Raw genomic sequence first — 19,046 nt, 5'->3', positions numbered from 1 at the left:
TGCTCATTCTTTGAAATTAGGCACCCACCTGTAGTATCTAATATGATAGTCTAACTTCTAAATTTAAATTCACTTAGTTCTGAGGCATCCAGGTGGCTCAGTCAGTTAAACATCCAACTCTTGATATAGGCTCAGGTCATGATCCTGCATTTGTGATCTCACGGTCATGAAGCTGAGCCCCGCATCGGGCTCTCCGCTGAGTGTGGAGGCTGCTTGGGATTCTCTCTCTCCCTCTCTCTCTCTCTCTGCCCCTCCCCTGCTCACACACATACACTCTCTCTCTCTCTCCCTCAAAATAAATAAATAAATTCACTTACTTCCAACTCTGCATTTATAGATGATAACACCTAAATGTAGAAAATATTTGATAAACTGGAATTTATCCCCTTGTTTTCTCTGCGGGTTAGGAAAAGAGAACCTTGAGACTGAAGGTAGAGAACTATGTAACAGTAAGATTGAACTGAACAGAGAGGTCAGTGAAGTTACTATAATAGAGTTTATTTACATTGCTGTTATAGTTCACATCATTAAGTGCTTGCCTTGTTTCCAGTGTCTGTGTCCAGACGGAGTTCTCCAAAGATGAGAAACCTGGCATAGAAAGGTCATATGAGAGTAGGTGACTCAGGACATTGGATAAGAGTCCAGGTTTATTGAGTCACATTTGAAAGTTTGAAACTCAAGAATCTCTATACAAAAAGTATTCTCTGAATTGATACTATCTGGATTCTTCCCAAGTAAAACTTAAGTAGCCTTTAGACACCCAGTAAGATTGAACCTAAGAAATTTATATTGTCTTATAACCTATGTAGGATTTTTTTTCTCTTTAATGTTCTTTAAAGTTCTGTAATTCTGAAGCTAGAAGGAATCCTTTGAGATGAAATGATACAACGTCTCCATTTTATAGGTGAGGAAAGCACTTCTCCAAGGTCTGTTTTCCCCCTATACTTGTATGCCTGCCTGCTCACACCCCAAGGCTGAAAATCAGGTAGCTGTAGAATTAGGACGCATGCCTGCTGACCTCCACATCAGCTTTTTTCACCACATCAGGTCATTTTCTTCTAAGCTGCTTGAAATGTCACAGAAGTAGAATGCAGGTGTCTCCCCTCTCCCCCTTTTCTTGCTGGATAATAGAGTTGTACATGTCTTTGATGAATTTTTAAAAATTTGAAGTTGAAGCGATGATCAATAAATGTAGTTTGTCCAACAGATGCCTTCTGTCATGATTGACAGCAGGCAACAAAAGTGTCCCAGGTGGTGGTGGTGGCAAACGGGACCAGAAGAATTCAAGGCAGACAGCTTCTTTGTTCATAGGAAGCCCTGGGTGGGGAAACATCATTCTTCGAGTTCTCTCGCTTCTCAGAGCAAACCCTGTGAGATTAAACTGTCACATTCTTACCCAGGAGAATCCCAGGGTCAAAATGTCACTGGAGGGAGAACCTGTGCTGTTGAGAAAGGACAGGGGAGGAAAAGGAGCCAGCTGAGATGCTGCACCATGGTCCTTGATGTGAGCTTCAGCCATCACCTCCCTCCGGCCGCCCCCCAGGATCCCTGCCTGAAGATGGGGCATGAGAGACGGAGCTTTCCATATAGCGGGGCATGGAGAAACTGGCCGGTTCTGTCATTTGTTCGGCACAGTTTGCTGACTAGCCGGTACCATGCCAGGCACCAGGGATGGAAAGATGCATATGATAGACGACCTTGCTCCAACACTCACAGAGCTTAGAGGCCAGCAAGAGAAACAGATGTGAAATGCATCCTGTATGACCTCCATTCTAAAATGCTTTCTTCTTCACATTTTAATTTTTCTAAAGTCAGGAATTTCTTGCAGTTGTTTTGTATCTTTGATGTCGTGACATTTCCTTTTCTGTACAGTTTGAGAGTGGATTTTATAATCTGTGGTGCCTTTGAATCAAGAAAATACCCTGGTTTAACAAATAATCACAACTACCGTGGGAAAAATATAGGATGCAATGAGCTCCATTTTAAGCAATCCTAGACCTGAGGTGGCTAGTGCCAAAATGATGGTGCACACAAGAATCACCAGAGGAGGTCACAAAGCACGTGGGTAATGGTACCGAGGGAGTGTGTGTGTGGTGGACCATACTTTGAGAAATCGCTACAGACTCTCAAGAGATCTTTGTAACTTGGCTGTACTTTAGAATCACCTGGGGAGCTTTTAAATAAAACAACTAATGCTCAAGCCACGTGCCAGACCAATGAATGAGAACTTCTGGAGATGGGACCCAGGCAACAGGAATTTTGAAAGCTTCCCAAGTGATTCTCCTGCACATTCACATGTGAAGACCAAGGCTGGAGAGGGTTGAGGGGCAGAGTAGTGCTCCCTACTCACTGCAGATCACCTGGGTCCTTGTTAAAATGCAGATTCCGATCCAGCAAGGCTGGAGACAGGGAGTCTGAGATTCTGCATTTTTAAAAAATGTTTATTTATTTTTGAGAGAAAGAAACAGAGTGTGAGCAGGGAAGGGGCAGAGAGAGGGGGAGACGCAGAATCTGAAGTAGGCTCCAGGCTCTGGGCTGTCAGCACAGAGTCCGACACTCGGCTTGAACTCATGAACTGTGAGATCATGACCTGAGCCAAAGTTGGACGCTTAACTGACTGAGTCACCCAGGCACCCCTGAGATTCTGCATTTCTGACAGATTCCCAGGTGATGCTCTGCTGGTGCATGGACCACATTTTACAGAGAATGGAAAGACATAGAGCCAATCCAGACTTTTCAAGGTAATGAAAAGTGGCCTCCCAGGCTTTTTTTCTTTGTCTACAAGACCACCTTCTGTAATGGTTTGCAGAGTAAGTCTGTGGACAGGTCCAACTGCATCAGAATTACTTAGGCGAGGCTCATGACTGGGGATTTGAAGGCACCGATAACAATATTAGCAGCACTACACAGGTGGGGGTTTCATGTCAGTATCACACTCTAATCCTCACTACCTCTCCGTGAAATAGGTGCATGCTTTGATTCAGATTTTAAAAGCTGAGGCCTGAAGAATTTGACTCATTTGCCCTAGGCCACTCGTGTAGTAGGGGACAGTACTCAGAATAGTCTCTGCAAACTCTATTTGTAAAAGCTTCCTGGATGCTGATGTTTCATCTCGTGTGGAAAAGGAAATCTCAAATAAAGATATTCTGTATTTCCTGAAATGATGGTCATACATTTGAATCTGCATTGAATTAAACATGAATCTGTCTGTGTGCGTTAAAGACATGAAATGGATCTAGGCAAAAATGTTTAGTGTTAGGAGTAAGAACATTTCATACAGGGAGGGTAGCAAAAACAGAATATCCTTCAAATAATACAATAATTGTCTGATAAGACAATAGTAAAATTCATTTTCAGATATTTTTACTGAGCACAGATGAAGGCTAATTAATTGTCCTTCAATAGGAAATAGAAAAAAGTTACTGTACACCAAAACAATGAAATGCTCTTCAGCCACTATTGGCAGTGATTGTAGACTGATATTTATTGGCAGAGAAGAGAATTCACAATAGAATAAGAGATATAAAACAGTATGTATAGCATGATATAATTTTTCTTTAGCAATAAAAATTATATACTAAAATAATTGTACAAAAGTTATACTAATAAAATATATTTATTCAAAGGTAAAGTTATGGGAGGTTACACACCAAGGTGTTAATGTTGGTTTTCTCTGGATGGTGATCTTAGAGGCCTGCCTTCCTTCCTTCCTTCCTTCCTTCCTATCTTTTGTTTCCTTTCTTTCCTTTCTCTGAATATGGGTTAAGATTCTGCTTTGTGTTTAACATATTAAGCATTTCAGTAAATAAATGGAATTGTTTGGACTGATCCCATTCTTATAAAACTAACTGGATCTAGAATAACCAAAATTCTGCCGTGTTTTTATTTAACTCAAAAATACACCCATAAAGGAAACCTGTGGGTTGATTTATGGTTCTCTCCCAGCTATCTTTCTTCCCTTCCTGACTTTCTCTCTCCTTTCACTCACTCACCCTTTTCCTTCCCTCCCTCCCTCCCTCCCTCCATCCATCCATCTTTTCATCATTCAGCATGCATTCACTAAGTATCTGCTGTGTATATATGAACTGATCATGGGGAGATGAAAAAGATACTCCCTGCTCTCTAGATGCTTGCTGCTTCTTTTTTTTAGATACACTTTTCATTTTGGAGTAACTTTAGATTTATAAAAATTTGAAAGTACAGTAGAGGGAGGGTTCCCATATACCCTCTCCCAGCTTCAGTTTTCTGTAATGTTACCACCATACATTAGCATGGTACCTTTGTCAAAACTGAGAAACTGGCAGTAGGTTACTATTACCTAAACTCTAGACGTTATTCAGCCTTTACCCGTTTTTCTCACATCTTCCTTCTGTTTCAGGAGCCATTCCTGGAGACCACATTGCATTTTGTTGTCATGGCTCTTTTGTCTCTTCTGGTCTGTAGCAGTTTCTCAGGCTTTCCTTGTTTTTGATCACCTTGACAGTTTCAAAGAGTATTGGACAGTTATTTTGATAGAATGCCCCTTAATTTTGGTTTGTCTGATGTTTTTGTATGATTAGGGTTACAGGTTTTGAGAAAGAGTGCCACTAAGGTGAAATACCCTGGTCATCACATATCAGGGGTACCTGCTACTCACATGGCATCCCTGATGATGTTAAACTTGACCACTTGGTTAAGGTAGTCTTTGCCAGGTTTCTCCATTGTGTGGTTACTGTTTTTTTCTTTGGAAGTGGGTCACTAAGTCTGGCCCACTGTCAAGGAGGAGAACGATTAAGCTCTACTCCTGGAGGAGGCAGTATCTGTATATATTGTTTGGAAATCTTCTGTAAGGAAGACTTGTCTCTTCACCTTCATATATTTGTTTATCCCATCATTTATTTGTATCAGTGTGGACTCCTAGGTATTTATTTAATACTTTGCATTATAATCCAATACCACGTTATTTATTTTGTTGCTCAGATGGTTCCAGCCTTGGCCATCGAATGCTGTTTCTGTTGGTTCTTGTGTCCCCTTGATGTGCCCCCATGCTTTTGTTTGTTGAGCACTTCCTTACTTTTTTTTTTTTTTTTTTTAGTTTATTTATTTTGAGAGAGAGACTGCATGCACGCACACAAGCTGGGGAGGGGGAGAGAAAGGGAGAGGCAGAATCCCAAGCAGGTTCTATGCTATCAGCACAGAGCCCAATGTGGGGCTTGAACTCACAAACTGTGAGATCATGACCTGATCTCATGAGTCAAGCTCAAGAGTCAGACACTTAGCTGACTATGCCACCTGCACCCCCTTCCTTACTCTCTGGTATACAAGATGCTACAGTCTCTGTGTTTTCCCTGTTCCAGCCCTAGAATTAGCCATGCATTCAAGGAGCCCTGATTCCTTTTATTGGAGGATGGTATTTAGAAATTAAGATCTGGGTGCTGCATGCTCATTGTCTTTTGAAAGGAAGAAGAGAAAATGAAAAATGGTATGTGTAATGTACAAATTGCTATGGAAGCACAACGGACAGAGTGACTGTTCCCACTAAAGGGAGTCTTCACTGAAGAAATGGTATTTGAAGTTAAATAGAGTTTTCCAGGCAGAAGTCAGGGTTGAGGGAGTTGGAGGGGGAAGGAGTAGAAAGAAATATATGTTAGCAGTATCAAGAGCATCTGACTGTAGACTTATAATGGCAGTGGCCCTTCTTTTATTTTCTCAGTACATAAACATTAGCAATCTTCACAGATTTTTATCTTTTTATTAGAGGATGGTCTCTATGTGAGCCTTGACAGTTGACTGTCTTCTCACCCCCGGTTTTCCCATGCATTCTTTCTTCTTTCTACATGTACCTAGTTCCTACTCTGCCAGGCCTACTGCAAGGCATTGGGGTGGTGCAGAGAAGAATTTTATAGCCCCTCCATCCAGAAGTTCTGAGGTCTGGTGTGAGATCCTTTTGCTTTCTTCTCTTCCCTCTAGCCCTTCATCAAGTGTCTAATTCTTAGTGCTTTTGCAGAACAGCCTATAAAGGCAAGAGGAAGTATTAGCAGTGTCTGTACTGTGAAACCGACACAATGCTTGACTCACTCACAAAGTCTTTTCTGTTCACAGATAACGATTGGTGTATATGATCCCTGTAACTTAGCCCAGCACCCTGGATGGCCTTTGAGGAATCTTTTGGTCCTAGCAGCCCACCGATGGTATTTACATGTGTGTGTCTGTGTCTCTGTCTGTGTCTGTCTGTGTGTCTCAGTCTACCTATTTTGGACATTGTGTCTGCCTATATCTTCTCTTTTTTCCTCCAAATGCATGTTTTCATTTCTGGCATGGAAACCAGATAATAAATCCATAAGTCAGTCATGATCCAATTTCCATCAATGATGAACCCCTAAGTAGGTGTGTTATGGAGCTGCAGATTCTGACCATACTGCAGTGAAGATATTTCAGAGTAGGGGCAATCACCCAGAGGTCCCAGTCCCCAAATTCTCCAGCCCCTCCCTCCACCTGTCTGGGTCACTCTCAGATCGGATTATCCTACTGTTACCATCTTCCTTTTCTCCTAGCCCTAAAATAATGAAAACAGGGTATCTAAGAGGTCAGTATACATTTGAAAAGATGCTCAACATCATTGTTCAGTGGACATAAAATATAATGAGATACTACTCAGTATTAGAGATTATGAGGTACCATGCTGAGATACTACTACATACCTACCAAATGACTTAAAAAAGATGACAATACCAAGTGTTGTCAAAGATGTGAATCAGTTGGAGCCCTCAAACACTGCTAGGAAACTGGCAGCATCCCCCAAAGTTAAAACTATCTGTGGCTCAGTGATTTCTTTCTCAGGTACATAATGCACAGAAATGTGTACTCAGATAGATACAAGCAAACACACGTGCAAGAATTTTTATAGCGGCAGTATTCTTAATAATCAAACACCGGAAATAACCCGGATGTCCTTCAACAATGAAACGGATAAGAAATTGTGGTGTATTCATTGTGATGGAATGTGATGTTGTAGCAAATCTGAGTGAAATACTGATACACGTATCAACACGGATGACCTAATGTTGAGTAAAACAGGCTGGACCTAGGAGAATACGTACTCTGTGATTCCTTCTAGGTAAAGATGAGACCAGACAAAACCCAGGAATGGACGTGGACAGTAGAGTAGTAGTTACTCTTGAAGGGGGGTGGGCAGTGACTGGGAGAAGGCATGAGATGAGCTCCTTTATATTTAAGATTTGTGTACTTGTCTTTGTATCTGTTTTACTTACATAAAAGTGTTTAAAACAAATGAAGATAGCTAAATTGTAGATTTTCCCCAGAGGGAGAATGGTTACACTTGCTTATCCAGGTGGTGAGTCTGTAGAGTGCACACAGGCCTCCTAACTAGTACTGACTGAGGTGCTGTTTCACAGAATATGAGTTCAGGGAGTGAGAAGGAGGCCCAGAAGAAACCATGTATGTCTTAGAGGTTCTTTTTAACATCTTGCAATCTCTTTTCCCCTGCATTGATGATTCATTTGTTAGAATTATTTATTTGCAACATGATTGTTATATAAAATTCACTTAGAAAGCAATCACAGCCAACTCACTGCTCAGCCTCTAAACATTTGGACAAAGGAGAGCATACGTGTATGCATTCAAAATCTCTCAGAGGTTAAAACCATGCCCCAGGGGTGTCAGGGAGGCATAATTACAATGCTTTGAATACTCCAACTGGTTTTGCTGAAGCTCTTATGAGAGCTCTTTCTTTTCCTTCCTTAAAAAAAAAAAAATGAATTAATTAAAACCTGGCACCTGACATCAGGAGTAGCAGTTTCCAGTCTGTTGAAGTCCTCTGCTTCCGAGACCGCACCATGCAGGGGGTGAGAGACATCGCCCACAGCATCGTCTTCGAAGTGAAGCTTCCAGAAATGGCATTTAGCCCAGGTAATTTGCCAGTCGTTGAGAATGCATATAATTATCATTTATCAGAAACCTCATCAAGTTTAACTTTCCTTTCATCCCTTCACAATGGCAGCAGAAGGTAGAGAAAAGTACAGCTCTTACCTCTTTGCCCATGGGAACACCTCTCTTGAACAGAGGGCACTGCTCTGCTATTCAGAAAGCAACAAAGGCAAAGATTGTCCTCAGGAAATTTCCTCCAGGCCTTTTTTTTTTTTTTTTTTTCCAGACTTGAGGATTTTTTTTTCTCCCTTCCTAGTTTTTGTTTCATATGAAATCTTTATTCCTGACCTTTCTTAGAGGAAGAATGTTACTTACAGATTTATTTGTTACATAGTTATGTGTGATCCTGTTCTCCACATAGTAAACCAGTTAGCAAAAGTGCCATTTCTCCTTCCGTGTTTAATATTCTTTGTAGGATCCTGTGTAGTAGATATCATAAGTTAGGAAACTTGGGCTCACAGGTATTTTATAGATGTGTGTGTACGCATATGTTTATGTGTTTATATACATGTCACAAAGATAGAATACATACTCAACTTCGAGTAAAATAAAGATGATAATACCCACCTCATGGAATATACCCTAGGGCAAATCTGGGTCCTGTGTAAAAGATATGCAATGTCTGGCGTAGGTATTTAATAAATGCTAATTTATGTTAATTTCTTATCTTACACCAATCCCAGCACTCTCCAAAACAATCCCTCAGATTTCTTTGACTTTCATGCTTTCCAGGGTACCTTTACATATGTTGTTTAATCTGCTTTTCACCACATCTGCGTTGTTCAAGACACATCGCTTTCTTTATAGTCTGGGGCCATGTGCTTAAGAGTGTGTGTGTCAGGGAGGGCAGTGGTAACATCTCTCTGAGATGTCATTTCTGGAGTGCAGAAGTCAGAAGGCTTTAGGATTGACTCTGACAGCATTTTATCGGTGAGTCTTTGCCGCAGCACTGATAAGTGTCTTAAATAGATTTCTCGGAAAGATTGAGGGTGGACTCGGCTTGGTCAAGCAGAGGAGAAGGCTGTAAGTTGTAAGTTCAGAGCCCTAAGAAATTCACTGCTTCCCTGCTGTCTTTAGATAGTTGCATTTGATTTAGCACCCTCTTCTGGCACATTCTAAAATAGCTTCCATGGACTCAACTTAGGTGCCATACCTTTGTTATTAAACTGCAATTTGTAGATAGTTCTAGGGGAATGGGTGAGTTAACTAACAAGTAATATGTGTCTGGTCTATGCCCCACAGGCCACCAGATGCCTTCCATACTAACTCACTCACTCAATCTTGCCAGCCACCCTACAGAGGAGGTTCTTTTGTTTCCATTTTTATGATAAAGTCATTGGATGATTCTTCCTCCCCATTCCCAATTATTTTGCTGATACGTGGTGAAGCTGGCAAACTCCAGAAACATTGCACATTTCCTTTTGAAAAATATGTTTTTTTGTCATCCAGTAATGCCTCTGCTACATTTTTTTATGCTTGATACTGAGTGTAGATTATGTAATTTAGGAAAGGCAAGTTTTCTTTCTTTTTTCATGTAAATTAATATTATCCCTCATAGCTACAAATAAAACCTTAAATAAAACTTTGTAAAGAGTTATTCTATAGCATAACGTGAACTGAAGGTATTGATATAGTAGTAGTTTATGCTATTTCGAAGACATCCTATAGTTGCAATGGCACTGGTATGAGAAGTATGGTTTTAAATATCCTCTGTCATCTTTGGCTCCTCGTGGTACAGCCAAGCCCACTGTCCACTGCTGATAGAAAAATTATTCTCGTAGCCGGCAGAAGGAGGCAGCAGACTCTACAGAGAGTGGGAGATCCTTCATTTCACGTCCTTGATGTTCTCCTCCTGATTGTTCACCTATGAGAAAACAAGACCTAATTTTCCCCTAAAAAAAAAACGTTTTTCTATTAATTTGGGGCATGTCTTATGGATTTGATTTATATAGAGGCAGATAGGATAGATCAAGTATATTTTTTTCCTTATTAATAAGCTTAAGGTATGTCTAATTTTCTTAGAAATGGCTGTAACATTTTGAGAACAGAGATGTTTTCACTTGAAATGAGATTTTATTTGTACCATGACTTCTTATCTGTAACAGGAGAAAGCTTAGGCCAGGGTTATTAATTGCAGAACTAGACTGTGTGGTTTGAAGTTCTTTTCAAGTTTTTGGCTATATGTTAGGGATGCATTTTTTTTTTTTTTAAATTAAATGTAAGACTAGTGAGAAAAGCAGACAAAATATGAATTAGTAGCATGTCTGAACTCCTTCCCCAGAAAAGAGAATTTTGAACTCTTAACCTTTTTTAAGAACTCAAATCTATTACATCAGTTCTAATTTTTTGTTATATTAAAAAAACACACACATGCGTGCATCAGAGTGCCTGAGTTATAATGGGAAGGGACATTTGTTTTCTGGCTCCTCACTGTGAATGATATGTCGAGCCATACTGGGGCCCAAGTAGCTTTTGAGGATAGTTGGCCCCAAGGTTTTCCCTTGGTCATCCTATCGCAGAAAGGAAAGATTGTGTCAAGGAAATCTACACCTTCTAGGTCCCATAATTATATTGAGCAATACTATTTTTAAAAACTAAGGTCAAACGTGGAAAAGTTCCCAAGGAAAGGAAAATAGAAGTGTTGACAGCCATCTAAAAGTAGGAGAATGGCCAAAGAACACCAGAATACAAATTAGAAACATAGACTTCTTCCCAGTAGTCCTGTACATCTTTAAGTCCAGGAGTTTCTGTTCCTTCAAAGACTGTTACTTAAGGCAGATACTGGAGGGGACGCTGGCAGGGTAGATTGTGACTGAGTGAATTCCCTGTTACAGAGTAGAGGGTTTCTTGTGAATCTCAGGTACTTGGTGAGAAAGGGAGAGTAACAGAGGTCCTAAGATGTGAAGAGGGTAATAGAGTGAATGGCCCCCCCATTAGCAGATTGCTGGCAAGGAAGTCAGGTTACCATTAAGGTAAGAAAGTGAGACTTATAAGAGGATTTTGTAATAATAGAATAGAGCAGCCACAGGATCCTTATCCTCCAATGCTGCTACACAGCATTGCCTGTAGCACACTTCAAGAACTGGGATTGGAAATTCAGAGGCACCGACTGCAGAGATTAAAAGGAGTTGGTGGAGAAGAGAGAAGTCAGGGAAGGGGAAAGACTGACTAGATAAGGGTGAGCTTAAAGGAGAGGGCAGCTTAACAAAGGGACAGGATAGGTGTGCAGAGACAGGGTTGAGAGGCAGAGCAGAGTGCTGTGGTAAGGATGAGGAACGGAAAGGATGCACTGAACATAGAGGTTCAAATCCTGATGGGAAGCTCAGCAGAAAGTGTGCTGCAGTCATGCTGGCTGGTCTTCCGCAGATAAGAGAGCCTTGCACCGGGTTATACCTATCCCAAGTTGGGTTGTCTTTTTTCGAGCAGCTCCCAGGAACTGCAGAAGTTGAGGCGGCTCAGGCCAGAGTCCAGGGCTATTTCAGAAGCCCCTCTGCAGGAAAACCCTGGTGATCTCTCAGCGAGGGTCCTGGTAGTAGAGGAAGGTGTTGAGCAACTGCTTCAAGTACATGCAAATTCAGGTCCCTGAGCCGCTTTGAGAAAGAAGTGAACTGAAAGCTTCTTAATGTGTGCGCCATCTTGCCACTTGACTTACATGTTTTTATTCGTCCCTCCTTCATTAAACGTACTATTTTATTTGCCTTAAGATTGTCCCAAAGCAGTCGGATGGGAAAAAAACCAGAAAGGCGGCATGGGACCGAGGATGGTGAACCTCAGTGAATGTATGGACCCTAAAAGGTATATTTTGGAAGCTGTTTTCTCCCAAGGGGACCGTTGGTAATGAGGACACACAGCAGGTTCTGTCAGGCCAACCACATCGCTCACATCAGTGCAGGGGGTACCATTCACATTGACAATGAGTGTTACTCCACTCTTTGCTGCCTGACTTGATTTAGTGTGGTTGTGAGAATTAACCACCTGATGGAGGTCCTGAAGGGCACACAGTTCATCTGGTCTTCTAGACATTATAAATTTTGTTCTTGCTTTGATTTGAGTCTCTCAAACTAGTTAGTTACAGATACGTGCTACCTTGTAGTCCTTATTCGTGGCCTTTTAATTTCATCCTATTAGCCTACATTGAAGGACGTTATAAGAAATATTTCATAGAAATTAGTGTTGTGTTTAAGGGATAAAAGTGCACCCTTTTTTGAGGGGCCAGTGACTCCTCTAAGTGGTCATGCTTCCATTTTCACTTTGGCTGTTAGGGACTCGGTATCAGATTTGTGGCCTGTCGGTAGCAGTTACGGAGATCCACACGGGCACGTGTGCTGTGCTGTTTCTCCTCGCTGTTGCCCTCATGCTTCATCTTATTTTCCCTGTGATCTCATTTTGCTTAGTTAGGATTTGGTCCTCATTTTCTTATTCAGATGCTTTCTATCTTTTTAAGACAAGATTGGGGCATAAATGAGTGACTGAATGGATAAATAATTCTGTCGTTTTCTAGGTTAGCTGAGTCATCAGTGGATTTAAATCTCAAATTGATGTGTTGGAGATTGGTCCCTACTCTGGACTTAGACAAGGTTGTGTCTGTCAAGTGTCTGCTGCTTGGAGCCGGCACCTTGGGTTGTAATGTCGCTAGGACACTGATGGTAAGTTTGTGGGGGCCAAATGGTACCTCTGAAGCTGTGGCTTCTCCTCTTATCTTAATATACCAGATTGCTTTCCTCCTCCCAGAGTTACCTACTCCTCTTTCCCTCCCATCCTTCCTTCTTCCCTCCCTCTTTCCCTTTCTTTTTTCTTTTGTCAGTTATCTTTTTATTATAAAAGGAATTCATACTTTTATCACAAAGTAGAAACAGAAGGTCTTTTTCCACCCTCCTCTCGTCCCACTTCCCAGAATTCAGCAGACTTCCTAGATTAGTACACAGTATGTCCTTCCCTGACGTTTTCATAGGCACTTGCAAATAAAGAGAGGGACATTTGTCACCTTTGCTGTCATTTATTTATATTTGCAAAAATTGGATCATAGCATACTGTCTGTAACAGGTTTTTATTCTTAACTCAATAGAAAAATAATTGTGGCTCTCTGTATGTTCTATATTTGGTATATGTAGTATTTTGTTGTATGACTCTGCCCTCACTTTATTTCGATTTCAGCATATTTTTTTGAGATACTGTTGAAATGAACATTTTTAGATCTTTACATATCTATGGGATTATTTGTTTAGGCAGAAATCCCTATAAGTAGAATTATTATGTTAGAGAGGATGTATTGTGTGTATGCTATATGTATATGTGTGTATACTGTGTATATATATATGTATAGTATATACACACATATATATATACTATATACAATATATACTATATATACTATAATATATATATTATATACTATATACTATATATACTATATATACTTACTATATATAATACGTATATATGGGTTTTTTTCAAACTAAATCACCTTCCCAAAACATTTTACGAGCCTGTACTTTTAGAAGCATATATGACTTTTTAATTTGCTTTTCTTTTACTAGTGAGGGTGAATCTTTAATTTTGTTTCCTTTGTGAATTTTATTCTATTCATGTGATTTTATAATTAATTGACACAAAATACATATGGTATTCTCTTAGCATCTTTTAAAACTCTCTTTATCTTTTAAAAAATCTTTCCTCATTCCTAATGTTGCATGTGTATGTTTTCTCTTTTTTCTCTTATTCAGACTTGCCAGAGAGCCTTGTCTACTGTATCATTCTTTTTGGAGGGCTAAGTCCTTGATTTATTTTTTAGTTCTATAGTTTTTGTTTTTGTTTTGTATTGCTTTCAGATTCATTAACATCTATTTTTATCTTCATTAATAATCTTCCTCTCTTTGTGGAATTTATTTTATTATTCTTTTTCTGGCTTCCATAATTAGGTGCTTAGGTTTTCTTAATATTTTTAAAAATGATAAAGTCAGTAGAGACCCACTATAGAAAATTTGTAAAGTATAAAAGTTACGAAGCAGGAAAAGAAGATACCCATTTTCCTACCACTTTTTCACTTATTTCCTTTCAATGTTCGTTAAATACATATTTAAAATTTTTATTTGATTTATAATAATGCTCCTTGCTAATTTATCTTTTACCCTTGTAAACACTTTCTCATGTCATTAGAAATGATGCTTATAAAGCATTTTTAATGACTAGAATATGCCTTCTTCTATGATGAATATAATGTACTGAGACACTCCCCTAATGGTAGGCGTTAATATGTTTCCAATATTTTACAACTATAAATTATGTTGTGGAGCATTTTTGTTCATATTTCAGATTACTTCCTAGGATAGATTGCTGTAAGTATTTTCTTAGGATATATTGCTACAAGTAGGTTGAAAGATATGAACATTTGAAAGATTCTAGACACATATTGCCAAATTGCTTTCCAGAAAAATTAGATCAGTTTACATTCTCAACTCGTGCAATAGTTTTTTCATCTCCACATCCTCACCAGCACTGAGTATTATCATTGTCTTCAATGAGTATTATCGTTTCCTTTAATCTTTACAGATTAGCCATTTAAACCGTGTAGCATCCCAGGAAGCCAAAAGTTAAGTGCAAACCCACACTCACATGTGGCTAACCCATAGTATGTTTGTAATTTATTTGGCTTTCTTCCCACTGCCCAGTATGTTCCCAGACTGCCTTCCTTGCAGTCCTCTCAGCATTGCTTTAAGGAATGTAAAAACACTTGAGAAGTAAATGTCCTCAAACCAAGCACAAGTGACTTTTGGGTTGTCCTTGTCTTTATTCCACCTCCACAGTAGGTTGCTTAGCTGATGAAAGTCACTTACAAAACTGGATGAGTAGATCTGAGTTTACCAGTGGGCTTTCAAAACCAATAATGTAAAAACTATGCTTTTGAAAGGATGGATTCTGTCCTTTCATTCTCAACCCTGAAAATGAATCTTGGGTACTAGTTGACTGTCCCCTGGGAACCGTCAGTATAATTGAATTTCAGAGTCCCTAATGGAAGGCTATTGAAATAAGAGAGAGAGCAGAATTAGCTTTGTAGCCAATCATGGCAGGGGCTTCTCTTCGATCACTGTGCCTATTTATGATATGCTGAGATGCACACACTACACCCCACCCTCCAGAAAGCAGTCATCTCTATTTGGTTGCAACTCTCAGGATCTCAACCCTTCCCACCATTAACCAGATCTATGACCTTCAGTGATTTCTGGTCTACGCTTTGCGTATCTGTGAAACAAAACAGTTGGACTAAGGATGTTAGAGATGCCATCTCAGTTTAAAATTGTGTGGTTCTATAATACTTTAAAGGAATTATAATTAAAGTGTATGAAATCATGCAAACTATTTGAGAGAATATAGAATTGTCCCCTGTATTACCGAATATTAACAAGCCCTTTACGTCTTCAGTAGTACAAAATCTTCTGCGATGTTATACAACAGAAAATAACTTGTAAGTCATTTTTCTGAGGCATTAATTCAGGCTTTAAGTGAGTTTTAATGTGAGCTGTTATTTATATTTAATTACTCATTAAGGGAAAGCAAGTACATTTGGGGGCTTATCGCTAATTCTTTTAAGACAGCAACATAGACAATTCTCATGGGACTCACCTCCAACTCTTTCTCTGGTGCCACTGTCAAAAATAATGACTTATTAGACCCACTCTGACATTTCTTAGATTCATTACTGCAGGAAACTAGGCACCGGGTATATAATTATTTTTGTCTTTTAAAAGAAGCTGGCCCTCTGTTAATCAAAAACTGAATTTGCACAATTCAGTTTCTAAAGTTTCCTGTATTTTGAGATTCCCAAGCTATTCCAAAACTAAACCTCTTTATAGGTTGCAAGAGAGACACCCTGTGAAATGTTCATCAGAAACACACCATGATCTCTTGTTTCCATGCAGGGTTGGGGTGTCAGACACATCACATTTGTGGACAATGCCAACATCTCCTACTCCAATCCTGTGAGGCAGCCTCTCTATGAATTTGAAGATTGCCTAGCAGGTGGTAAGCCCAAGGCCCTGGCTGCAGCAGAGCGGCTCCAGAAAATATTCCCTGGAGTGGTATGTTGATGCTATTCGGGAATGTTGGAGGTTTTCTCCTGTAGCTTTCCGTGCTTAATCTTGGGGAATGAGGGCCTGTGGTATTGGTAAAAGAGAGTCAGATGTTTGTCACTTACTACCTGGGCCTTCATCATATGGCTAAGCCTCTCCTCATCTCAGAGATGGGGATTAAAAAACAAAACAAAACTCGTGTTCATTATTGTGAAAATAAAATGAAGAGTGAGAAAATGTTTTTGTGAGTGGCAAAGTATTACCTGAGTTTAAGTTGAGGAATTTGGGAGTATGCATATATTTATATCCAGCTTTGTTTGAAAGGGATTTATTTTTTTTTAATTTTTTTTAATGTTTATTTATTTTTGAGAGACAGAGCATGAGTGGGGGAGGGATAGAGAAAGAGAGGGAGACACAGAATCCTAAGCAGGCTCCAGGCCTGAGCTGTCAGCACAGAGCCCGACGTGGGGCTTGAACTGTGAGATCATGACCTGAGCTGAAGTCGGATATTTAACCAACCGAGCCACTCAGGTGCCCCGAAAGGGATTTATGATAGCTCAGATACAGGATGTTATTTTTCCTTCATCACCAAAATACTCAATAGTTACTGAATACAGGTTTATGAAATTAAATTGGATGTAAGTCCACACAGAAGGATGATGTGGCTACCTGAGCTGCTTGTATTTGAATCAGACTGTTCCCTTTAAAAACACACTAGATAATAAGAGACAAGTCATTCAGCTCATTTGATTCAAAATCTGGCAAGATTTTTTTTTTTTTTTTTTGAGGTCATCCACAAAAGAGAATCTGCAACTTGCACACTTAATCAGTTGGTCTGACAGAAGTTAGGTTAGATATCTCCGAAGCATCTGCTACCACTTAGTGCCACAAGAGGCTCTCGGCCTCAGCTAAAAGATAGCCCACTTTCTCAAAGTTTTTCTGTGTAATCACTCAGTATTATATTCATTATATATGAATATATATTCATATATATATTCATATATATATGAATATATATATGAAAAGATTATTTCAGAATCTTTTGCTTGAAAAGAAGCAACATTGATGGTTTTGTTCATTTCACCAGCAATCTTGAGGAGCATGGTTTATTGGGTTTAATTCAACACTAATGATTAAGCGCCCACTGTGTATCCAGTTAAGTGCTAGAGGCCAAAAAGAAATAAAAATGTTACAACCCTGTCAATTGAGGAGGCGTATTAGTTAGCTTTCTGCCACATTATTGCATATCACACAGTCCTAACCTCTCCCTGCCTTATTATTATAAGCATTTATCTCAGGCTCCCAGGTCTGCAGATTGACTGTAGCTTAGCTGCTGGGCTAGGCTGGACTCCAGGCTTTAAGTCAGGTTCCAATTTGCTTTGTAAGTCATTGTTTTAAAATCTGGGCTTACAGAGCAACAGTCTGGGTCATGCTCTTCTTCTGGTAGAAGGTGGGAGTGTAAAAGGATTGGTGAAAACTTATTATACCTCTAAAACCTCAGCTCACCAGTGACACAGTGTAGCATCTTCCATTTATATGCCCAAGCCAGTCACAGGGCCAAGCGCAAAGTCAGTGGGGTTTGTCAGAATACTCTGCCTTTCTAGTGGGAGGTCCTGCAAAGTCATCTGGCAAAGGGCAAAGACATTCTATTAGTGGGAGGCAGTGCATAGTTGGGAAGAATAATCCAGTCTGTCACTGGAGAGTGAGCTCCCCTCAGGGCCAAGACAGACCTGGCTTTGAATCTGAATTCAGCTACTTTCTAGTTGCCTGAAATTTTTCCTTGCGCAAATGGTCTGTGACCCAATGCAGTCCCCCCTATTTATTTGTACAGCTGTTCTGTTACTTATTAAATATTTCAGGCCTTCCGTATGTTAGGGACTGGGGCACAAGCAGGAAAAGTTCTCTCTCCTCTCCGTGGAGCTTCTATAGTCCAGAGGGGTACATGGTCCCTAACACCTAATTTTGTAAACAGTTGTAATTGTTAAGTGCATGAAAAAGGAGCTCGGTTTCTGTGAGGGCGTTTACCAGGCAGCCTGACCTAAGCTAGACTCCCTTGAGGAAGCTAAGTCCTGAAGGATGAGTGAGTGGGAGTCAGCTAGATGAAGGGTAGCAGAGCTGTCTGCAAACGCCTGAGGCAGGAGACAGCATGGTGCTTCTGTGGAACTGAAGGAAAACCAGGAAGGGGAGCACTGACGTCAAGGAAGACAGAGAAGGGGCTAGGGCAGAAGCAAGGGCCGGGTCACTCTGGGCCTTTGAGATCAAGTTCACCTTTTCTTGAAACCATCAGCTTACCAGGGTCGAACCTCCTCTTCAGCACTTACATTGTGCTACTGTGTTTTCCCTACTGGGTTATTCAGTCCTGGAGACCAGGAGCCAGGGTTTTTATACTTTCATCCTTCCTGCCTTGTAAGCAATAATAGATAATGTACAGAATCCATTAAAGTACTAGTGTAATCCATCAATTTCCTGCAAAGTACTTGTGAAACTATTTCACCTGCCAATTACCCAGACTTACGGCATTTTCTTTGTATGTTCAGTTTGGTGTAGTTTTTTCATTCAGCAGATACTTACTCATCCCCTTACACCAGGCCACAGACACAGGCTAGTCCTAAGTGAACAAGATGTGAAAAGAACTGCTCTGCTACAAATACCCTGTCTAATCCCGGGGTTGAATTAATTTAGTCGGAAACAAAGTAACCTTTAAAAAATCAAATAAATATTTGAGATTACCGTTTTTGTTTTTGTTTTTTTTTTAAATACAAGGCAATGTAGGATTGTGGAACCACACCAGAGGTTTTAAAACCCAACTCTGGACATCTGTTTACAACCCTGATGAGTAACTGGTATTGGACCAGCTCTTCTATCATAAACAATTACACAGCCAGGTAAAATATATAAAATGACTCTCTCCAGGCAGTGGAGTAGTGAAAGGCCATGGTCCTAGACAGAAGGGAAAGAAGGAATGTTTGTCCCAGCCCATTGCATGGAGGTACTTTCTGGCCTTTGCTAGAGCCCATGAGGAGCCCAAGGAGATGTTCTTGGGTTTGATGAGCT

The 19,046-nt window shown here is 40.1% G+C and overlaps 1 protein-coding gene across 4 annotated transcripts in view; it reads left to right on the top strand.

The window, feature by feature from the left end:
* ATG7 (autophagy related 7) overlaps window positions 1-19,046 on the top strand; it is a 247,595-nt gene that overhangs the window by 36,460 nt on the left and 192,089 nt on the right. For all 4 annotated transcript variants that reach the window (XM_040491951.1, XM_040491952.1, XM_040491953.1 and 1 more), the window contains 5 exons: window positions 6,082-6,170; window positions 7,787-7,908; window positions 11,631-11,721; window positions 12,428-12,572; window positions 15,843-16,001. In XM_040491951.1, the coding sequence (XP_040347885.1) occupies window positions 6,082-6,170; window positions 7,787-7,908; window positions 11,631-11,721; window positions 12,428-12,572; window positions 15,843-16,001 (606 nt within the window). The remainder of the gene's footprint in view (window positions 1-6,081; window positions 6,171-7,786; window positions 7,909-11,630; window positions 11,722-12,427; window positions 12,573-15,842; window positions 16,002-19,046) is intronic.

This window comes from Herpailurus yagouaroundi, unplaced genomic scaffold (assembly GCF_014898765.1).
Source record: "Herpailurus yagouaroundi ecotype Mexico unplaced genomic scaffold, PumYag 183, whole genome shotgun sequence".
In the NCBI taxonomy this organism is placed as follows: domain Eukaryota; kingdom Metazoa; phylum Chordata; class Mammalia; order Carnivora; family Felidae; genus Herpailurus; species Herpailurus yagouaroundi.
This window is presented reverse-complemented; position numbering and strand designations above follow the sequence as displayed.